Here is a 10,000-nt window from a genome sequence, read left to right as displayed (position 1 = left end):
TTTAAAGAAGGATGAAAGGGCAGGGGCTCGAGCCCCCATTGATGTCTATGTGTGCACGTGCCTGCTCACTCACTAGCTCGCTCGCTCACTCACTCACTCACTCACTCACTCACTCACTCACTCACTCACTCACTCACTCACTCACTCTTCATATCTTTCAATCTGGTTCATTTCGGTTCAAGAGGCTTTTATTGGCATAACCATTAAGCGGCGTTCACTCGTCCCATTTCCTCCTGTCTTTATCTGTCAATCAGCATGTCTCTCTCCGCCAAGACAAATCTGCATTTGAGTTATTTTATGCTCCAAAGTCATTTAAATGTCCCTAATTGTTCCTTAATGGATCCGTGTTAAAGGGACGGTGTTTATTTAGTGGTTATTTAAAGAAATATGGGTTGAACGGCGAGCGCGGCAGGAGAACAAGGCTACTCTGTCTCAGTGTAAACATACTATTGCACTCTGTGTGTGTGTGTGTGTGTGTGTGCGTGTGTGTGTGTGTGCAGGGGCGTCACAAGGGGAGGGGGGAGTGGGACTGAGTTACTAGGGCCCAAGGTGGAGGGGCCCTAGTAACTTTAACTATTGAAAAATAGAAGATCTACAAGCTCAAAGCGCGGCACCGAGTGCTGTGCTGCGAGCTTGTAGATGTAACTGAAACTTTGTTTCTGGGGGGTCCCTGGAACTAAATATTTTGAGATGGGGGTCCGTGGCCAAATACATATCATCTTGGGGGTCCTTGACATGATAAAGTTTGAGCACCACTGACATGGAAACATAGGTTTCTTGCACACATTTTCACGATTTTTCCTAAAATAGCAGATCTACAAGCTCGCTGCGAGCTTGTATATATGCTATTTTTCAATAGTTAACATTCATGGGGGGCCCGCAGTGAATCCTTGTACCCAGGGCCCAGAATTTGGTGTGACGCCCCTGTGTGTGTGTGTGTGTGTGTGTGTGAGAGAGAGAGAGTGAGAGAGAGACATGTGTATGCTGTGCTAGCACGTGTGTTTGTATAGGATAGGCTGACGACGGAGAGGTAATGGGGGATTGTGTGTGTGTGTGTTTATTCGGTTAGCGTACACTGTTTCTCTGTTTCTCTGCATCGCCATGCACTGATCCCAGTTGATCCAGGAGATACCCATCAAGAGTTAGTTAATATAACTTAAGATCGTTGTGGTTTCAGAAAGTCATTGCTCAATCAAAGCGTGTGTGTGTGTGTGTGTGTGTGTGTGTGTGTGTGTGTGCGTGTGCGTGTGCGTGAGTGTGTGTGTGTGTGTGTGCGTGCGTGCGTGCGTGCGTGCGTGCGTGTGTGTGTGTGTGACTGACTAAACGAAACAGGCATTCACTTCACAATTCTTTCTAAGCAAACTTACCCTGTTCATTCTGATTGGTCCGTCTGTCAGCACATCCTGCTGTAGCCCCTCCTACCAGGAACCTGGGAGCTTTATCAAGGTTGAATCCTTTTAAACCCCCCACCGCACGCACACACACACACACACACACACACACACACACACACACACACACACACACACACACACACACACACACACACACACACACACACACCAGACACCACTGGCAGAGGCTCAGGGGTAGAGAAATCGTCATTAGAACATGGGGGGGTTCCCGAAGGGTTCCCAGTTCGATCCCGGGCTCCCCCAGAGTTAGTATCGAAGAGTCCTTTAGCAAGACTGAACCCCTAGTTGCTCCTGGTGAGCAGGTTGGTGTCTTGTATGGTTTCCTCTGCTATCGTGTATGAATGTGTGTGTGTGAATGGGTGAATGTAATGCACAATCTCTGTAAAGCGCCTTGGATAAAGGCGCTATACAAATGCACCATTTACCATTTACCCCCCTGGCCTAAAGGGGCATGGGTTCCATCTGTCAATCTCTCAGTAACTCTTGATTACATAATAACTAACATGGATGGTGTGTGTGTGTGTGTGTGTGTGTGGGGGTGTGTGTGTGTGTGTGTGTGTGTGTGTGTGTGTGTGTGTGTGTGTGTGTGTGTGTGTGTGTGTGTGTGTGTGTGTGGGTGTTTGTGTGGGTGTGTGTGTGTGTGTGTTGCTTGCTCCACGTGGTTTGAACGGACAGCTGTGGGAGTCCCATGCTAGTGAACTTCTTCATACACACGCGCGCGCGCACGCACGCACGCACGCACACACAGCACCAGGATATCTATCCAGGAGATTCTACGTGCAGTATATTGCATGTTGCTTAGCCCAGTGGTTCTCAACCTGTGGGTCGGGACCCCCAGGGGGGTCCCCAAATAATTTTGGGGGGTCCCCAGATGATTAGCTTAATGTGCAATGTTGTTTTCTCACTCAACAGTAAACAAACCAACATACATTTTAAGTGTATAGAGGGTAACTGCACATTTCTAAAATGACAATTCAAGGACCTTTAAGACATTTTTAATTCCTCTAAAATGAAACAAATTGTCAAATATTAGAGACAGAAATTGTGAAAATAGCAGATCCACATGCTCTGTGAGCATGTAGAACTGCTATTTTCACAATAGAACTGTGTTAAACTAAATGTAATGCACCTCAACTCTTCCAACTACAAGTAGTGCTTGTCAGGGTAGGGGGTCCCCAGTTCAAAAAATATTATTTTGGGGGTCGCAGCCTAAAAAGGTTGAGAACCACTGGCTTAGCCTACCACCTGGTTTAGGATAGTTTGTGGGATAGTCGAAAGAAAAATTCTCATTGTCTCATAAATTTTTATTTCCCTCTTCGTCTTACAGTCATTTTACCAATTCCCCATGAACAATAAACTAGACTACAACGCTGTCCCTGTTACTGCTAACCCCCACAGTTGTCCTGGGGAAGATGACAAACACATGTCTCTCTCCTCCAAATACACATGGAGTCACCAGCCGCTTTTCCATTCACCTTACAGTGAGGGGTCTCACCAGGAGGACGTAACGTGTGTATGCTATTCCTAAGCCAAACGTATGCAAGTTGTGGGTGGAAGTGACGCGCACACGCTTGAAGCCAGTCTGTTTACTAGCTGGGTAGCTAGTTTGCTAGTCCAGGGGTCTTCAACAGGGGGTCTGGGGCCCCCAGGGGGTCCTCAGAGTTCTACAGGGGGGCCACCAAATCTATGCGTGATAGGATAATTATTTTAAATTAACAACTTGAACCCTCACATCCCTATTCTGAGGAGAACTTCAGCCAAAAATAGCAGATCTACAAGCGCGAGGCGTTGAGAGCTTGTAGATCGGCTATTTTTGGCAAATAGGTTTGGTCTAGAGGTTAAAAAAAAGAGAAGACCAAGTACAGAGTGAAAGTTCAAATTTACTAAGTAAACAATCAACGATTTAAGTGGCTAAATGTCTGGGGGAAAAAAACACATTAAGACAGCAATCTAGACTGATGACAGTGCTGTCAAACAAGTCGATGAAAATCTGCAACACAATTTTATACAATGGAGGGTATGCGCATGCATAAAGTGTATAGCAAATCGAGTGGCAAGTGGACCTTTCTGTTTGGATGTATGGGCTGTCAAGTCCAGAAAGTAGTTTTTGCCACTCAATAGGCTTCCCCGCATAACTTCCTGGTATGATGATGATGTCACGCGCATACCCTCTATATATAGTGGGGGTCCCTGCTTTATCTCCCTCCTTGGCCTGAGAACGTTGAAGACCCCTGCGCTAGTCAAAGCAGGTGATTACCCTGGGGGGGGGGGGGGGGTGCAGTGGCTCAGGAGGTAGAGTGTCGGGTCTGTCCACTTTGAAATCGGAAGGTTCCAGGAGCAATCCCCCAAGTGTCCTTGAGCAAGACACTGAACCCCTAACTGCTCCCGATGAGCAAGTTGGTGCCTAATGGTTTCCTCCTCCATCGGTGTGTGTGTGTGCACGCAACGCATGGGTGAATATACTGCACATTGCAAAAGCGCTACGCTATATACAGTAAATGCACCATTTACCAGGCATAGCCAATTCTATCGACCATGCTTGCTTGTCGAAGCGCGAGGCGACCAGCTGCTCACCTCGGGGAACTCGCCTGCCTCACAAGCCTCAAGGCCTCGCTGTGAGCGTGCCTTCTTCAGAATAGCCAACTAAGCCAAGTATAAAGGGATGTAGGGATGTAGTGTGTGCAGAGGAACACGCTATTGCTTCCCCTGCTGGCCTCCGCTAGTCAGCAGCAGGGGTTTTCAAAGTGGGTGACGGAGCACCCTGGGGTGCCGCAATGGCAGTCCAGGGGTGCCGCGAGACCATTTGATAATATTTGGAATTTATTTGGACACTTGAAAAAATATTTATTATCATTTTAAACTTGAAGTACACAGTTATTTTCAGTCAGTTCTAACCAAAATGGCTATTATCTCAACATTTTCCTCGCAACATAATCACTAAAATATCATTACTGTCAGGCAGAAACCTCTGTCGCACAAAACTAGTGAAAACAGCCGATCTACAAGCACATGTGCTTCAATGTGTGCTATCAATGTTCTTTTTTTAAGTATAAAATTGTCAGTAATTTCTTTGTATATTTAGGTTATGTGTCATATCTGCCATGTGCAACTTCAAAGCCTACAAGCCAAAGAGAAATAAAAACACAGTGACAATTAATCGTCATGTAAAATGTCATAATCGTGACGAGCCGGAGGCACCGATCATGTGAGGAACGGAACCCTAATCTCTGCGAATAGTCGGAACTTGTAGAACGGCAATTTTCCCGTAAAGACATTCGGTATAGAGGCTGGTCAACTAAGTAAGGTTTAAGTGGAGAAATGGACACTTTGCAGTGTACACACAGTGTGAGAGGCTCTGAGAAAGAGGAGAGCACCAGCAAACTGCCTGGAATGTAATGTGTGGTAGTAGGAGGGTGGCGGTTTCTAATTCAATGACACCAGTCTATTTGCATTGCTCATGTTTCCATCTCGCAAATGTCCTCCTTCTGAAACGCTACCGAGAATAGCTTGTTAGTTGACTATGGTAATTGGCTCCAATTTGTGTGTGTGTGTGTGTGTGTGTGTGTGTGTGTGTGTGTGTGTGTGTGTGTGTGTGTGTGTGTGTGTGTGTGTGTGTGTGTGCAGCATGTGCGCAGCATGTGCATGCATGCATGTTTGTTTAATACCAGGGTGAGTCACTATGTGTGTGTGTGTGTGTGTGTGTGTGTGTGTGTGTGTGTGTGTGTGTGTGTGTGTGTGTGTGTGTGCACACTTCATGTGCATGCATGTATTTATTTAATCCCAGAGTGAGTCATTGTGTGCGTGCAACGTGTGTGCGTGCACTGTGCGTATATGTGCAAATGCCTGTGTGCTTGCAAGACAGACAGACATACATACAGTGGACAGACCGAATACTCGATCGATCCCTTGGGAGAAGTTGTGGTGTTAAATTGCATGACGTATCCCTCGTACACCACAAGTCTATGTGTGTGTGTGTGTGTGTCTCTAAACTAGTGGAAACGGATCACCGTGTTACCCTTGTCTTCCAGAACATTGTATATCAGCTCAGTGACTCATTCATAGACGCCGTGACCGAGAGGCTAAATATACCAGCATGGGCTCTGCGGAAAACTCCTGTTTCCTCCAGTCAAACGTACTTACCCCTCCGTAGGCCTGTCACAATTGTTACATAATCGTCTAATCGCAATTATTTGACGTAAAAGCAATTATTCTGTCATAATTGTCATAATCGTTTCCGTGTTGAAAAATGTTTATATAGTTTGAAACATTTTCAAAAATAGTGGAAATAGCCGATCGACAAGCTAACAACGTGCCGTGATGCGACGCGTTGTGAGCTTGTAGATTGGCTATTTCCACTATCAATGTTCTTTTTTAAAGTATAAAGTTGTCAGTCGTTTCTTTGTATATTTAGGTTATGTGTCATATCTGCCATGTGCGACTTCAAAGCCTACAGCCATACAGAAATGTAATTGTCAACGACAAAAACACAATTAAATTGTTAATTGCAATTATTTGAGTGACAATTAATCGTCATGTAAAATGTCATAATCGTGACAGCCCTACCCCTCCGGTACTTAGCGTGCCTCATTTAGAGATGTCAGGTTGAAAGGAGTTAAAGGAGTAGTTCACCCGCCAAAATGACTTTTTTTCTATTGATTAGTCACGCTCCTAAGACAAAAATTTGATTCGAGTAAATTAACCACCATTGATTCCGGATGGGGACCCGTTTCGAAACGGGTCCCCATCCGGAAAGAATGGGGGTAAATTTATTGTTATCACATTTTTGTCTAAGGAATGCAACAAAACACTAAAAATATTATTGAACTCTAGTCTCCATGGTGTGACTAATCATCAATCATTTTGGGGGTGAACTACTCCTTTAAGTCTGTCTCTTGTGTTTTGTTTTTAAATAAATATTTAACCATAGAAAAGTATCCACAAGAGCTTGTGATTAAATACTGTAACCAAATTGCATCCATTGTAACACAAGTTCTTTTCTTTCCATTTCCTGAAAAGTAATGATTTTGGACATACAAGGTTTCTGCCAGTGCAAGTGACAAGTGGTATTTTGCCACCTTTGTCAATAAATTGGCGCACTGCCTCGGCAAATGTTACAAATGTATACAAATGTTATATAGTTTTTAAATGTATCGACATGTGTTCATGAATGTGCCACATTCTTATTATTGAAATAATGTTAATAACGTTTTGAAACTTCTACAAAGGCAACATGAATGGCATGTATGTCATGCGTTACTCCGTGTCAGTGTTTCTCAAAGTGGATTCCAGGGACTCTGTCAGTTGCTTTAGAGGGGTCTAAATTGACATACACAACTCTGTAACTGACAGTGTACAAATGGAACCAAATGAACCCTAACGGGTTCATTTGGTTCCATTTGTACATTGTCAGAGTTAAGAGGAGACGTTGAAATTTGAATGTTGATGAGAATGAGAAACACTGCTCCATGCTACATCATGGCTAATCTCTCTCCCTGTCTCTCCCAACCTCCAGCCTTTCTCAGCTGACCAGATGGATGACTTTAGCAGTGAATTATTCAGCAGTTTCTTTGAAGACCACATATTAGAGCGTCCCCTATTGGCAGACAGACCCTCGCCGCTACACATGGACCTGGACGGCAGCCCAGGTAGTTTCCTTTGCTCTTCCTCTGAGTACCAATATATCAACCGCAACACAAGGAAAACATGGACTATCTAAAGTGTGTACGGTAAAACAAATTATATAACATATTTAACTCATTGAATGCCATTTCAAGATGGCCCCCAAGTACCAGACTGCCACTATCCTAGATTTCTAGTGCACGGATCAATTTTTAGTGCACGGATCGTGCACGCCCATGCACCATATATGCATCATATGTGTAGTACTTTTTAACAGCTTTCAAACAAAAAAATCCGCTTGGAAATCCGTTCAGGCATTCATGAGTTACAAGCCTTCAAAGTCAGACAAAACAACACTGCCACCTTCCTAAATTTCTAGTGCACGGATACATTTTTAGTGCACGGATCGTGCACGCCCATGCCTAGATCATGCACCATATGTATAGTACTTTTTAACAGCTTTCAAACAAAAAAATCCGCTTGGAAATCCGTTCAGGCATTCATGAGATACAAGCCTTCAAAGTCAGACAAAACAGCCATTTTTGACATTTTGAAAGATGTGTTTGTTATGGGGCTAAACATGCCATTTCGCAATTGCGATCATGCCTAATACATTTGAGGCATTTTTAGAAATTTTTTTATAAAAAAAAATTTTGAAAAAAAAAAAAAATATATATATATTTTTTTTTTTTCAAAATGGCTTCCAACTCGGGAAACTCGGGCTGTGGCAGCCTGGGACTACTGTAATAACTCGTGAAACTCGTGCCTTGGCAGTCAATGAGTTAATAGAATTTACCAGACTTGCAGTATATGTCTACATACCGTTGTTCCCTGTTGAGATTGGCACATTTCACCCAGGTTTTTTCATCTCACTCACGTCACTTTGTCTGCTGACCTCACTCAGCAATGAAATAAACAGAAAATAAACAATTCACAGGAGGCAAGCAGTGATCACCCCATGATGTGCACTGCAATGTATGTTTCAAATGCACTACATTCAGCAGCGAAGTGTGATGTCACTTCCGTGAAATGGCGTGAAATGTCGCCCTCTACGGGGTTCATGCTGGTATTGTTTTGTATTCAAATCGCCATTGGGGAATTTGCGATTGCCGCATATAAGAACTGTGTTAAAAATATAAACACACCATGTGCGCGGACATGCTCTCAGCGACAGTCTGTCCCAGACACGAGTGTCTCTCTGTAGTTTCCAACATTTAGGACAGCGTTGATTACATTTTCTCTGACAACAGGCTATATCAGATATGAATGAATATCATAAACTATGCAGAACCCCCCCGCTGACAGAAACGCGCACATGGTGTGTTTATTTTTTTTAACACAGTCCTTATATGCGGCAATCGCAAATTTCCCAATGGCGATTTGAATACAAAACAATACCAGCATGAACCCCCTAGAGGGCGTCATTACGCACAAATGACGACATGGCTTCGTTTCTCTATTGCAGGCATTTTTTGAGAGTGAAAAAAAAAGAAGAAACATGTGACATGTGTGATCTGGGCAGCTTGCCCCAGGAAATGTGCCAATCTCAACAGGAAACAACGGCATGTCTACATACCTTGATGAAGCCCTGTATGGGTGGAAACCTTGGTTGTTCAAAGACGGGAGAGCAGTTTATTGTGTGCGGACATTCCTTTTTTTCTTCACTCGATTATTTTTGGGTGTTTAAAGACTGTGGGGATCCTACCCTTTTTCATATATATATATATTTTTACATAAGTATCTAAAACATACCCTGAAAGTATACAAATGTATCACTAGGAGTGCTACAAATGCAATAAATGAGTGTAGCGTAACACAAATCAGACTCTAAATTTAAAAAATCATTACAAAACAAGACTTTCATCACTTTGTCACTCATCAGTTCCAAACCCATGCATGGGCCTAGCACAAATGTTGGCCAATTTGTCCAAACATGGATACAGAGTGCCACCATTCACTGCACTTTATTTTGAAGAACCCTGGAAGCCACAATCGTGTCCATGTTGTGGAAATTCACTAAATCCGGATGTAGACCGGGATTTTTATACTTTCACACGGAAATGAAAGATTCGTTGCGGCCCATGCAGTGTCTCTTGGCGATCGAAGCTGGTTACCATGGTAACCAGCTAACATGTCCCTAGTCCCTTAATGAAGTTGTTGAAAATGTCCTCAAAATGTTTCTTAAATTGAACAGTATGGGGTGATGGTGTTGCCAAAATGGGAACAAATTTGGCTGTGTCTGCCCAGTCAATCATCTTAACACCTGTACATTATCCATACAGGTGTCAGAAACAAAGGTCTAGCTTTCATCTTCACCCTTGCGGCTTTATTTTAAAAATACATTGTTTTTTTCTCTGCCAGATATCCAGCAAGAACACAGCTACTCTCTCAGTGAAGACTCCGCCCCGCAGAGCCCTGCCCTGTCAATCAAAATGGACCAGGACTCTGGTACGTCTCTCTGAAAGAAAGTGTTTTATATTGTTTATCCATCCATCCTTCCATCCATCCATCCTGCCATCTGTTAGTGATCCTACAACATGTAGGTGTGAGCTGCTCTGGTCAGGGCAAACACCCTCTGAAGGGCTGTTTATAGTTCCGTACGTTTGATTTTGTGTACGTTTTAACATACGTTAATTATGTCGGAATGCATAGTTCCTCTACGTTATGTGCGGGCCGACCTGCCCTCCGCTTCAATTCTGCTCCCGTTGAGACTGCTCACCTGTATTGCACCTCGCAGCACACAAGGGCACTCAGGGCAGAGCTGCAGAACAGAGCGATTCGAAACGCAAGTGAGACGGATTTTGGCTGAATGAACCACACTCACTGAGTAGCCCCCATCTCTCGAATCTAGGGATGGGTATCGTCTGCGATACTTTTAATGGTATCGATTCATGATGTCGATACTATCGAGTATCGGTTCACGTAAAAACGAACGATACCTCGTTCCGATACTTTTGAACAATAAT

At 43.7% G+C, this 10,000-nt stretch overlaps 1 protein-coding gene across 1 annotated transcript in view; it reads left to right on the top strand.

Moving 5' to 3' along the window:
* Window positions 1-10,000, top strand: part of creb3l1 (cAMP responsive element binding protein 3-like 1) — a gene marked incomplete at its 5' end in the record, with an annotated part of 68,135 nt that overhangs the window by 17,938 nt on the left and 40,197 nt on the right. The window contains 2 exons of the mRNA XM_080720487.1: window positions 6,928-7,060; window positions 9,396-9,482. Coding sequence (XP_080576613.1) covers window positions 6,928-7,060; window positions 9,396-9,482 — 220 coding nt within the window. The remainder of the gene's footprint in view (window positions 1-6,927; window positions 7,061-9,395; window positions 9,483-10,000) is intronic.

This window comes from Nannobrachium achirus (assembly GCF_963921795.1).
Source record: "Nannobrachium achirus genome assembly, chromosome: 24".
NCBI lineage: Eukaryota > Metazoa > Chordata > Actinopteri > Myctophiformes > Myctophidae > Nannobrachium > Nannobrachium achirus.
Note: the sequence above shows the minus strand (reverse complement) of the source record. Positions and strands in the feature narration are given on the sequence as shown.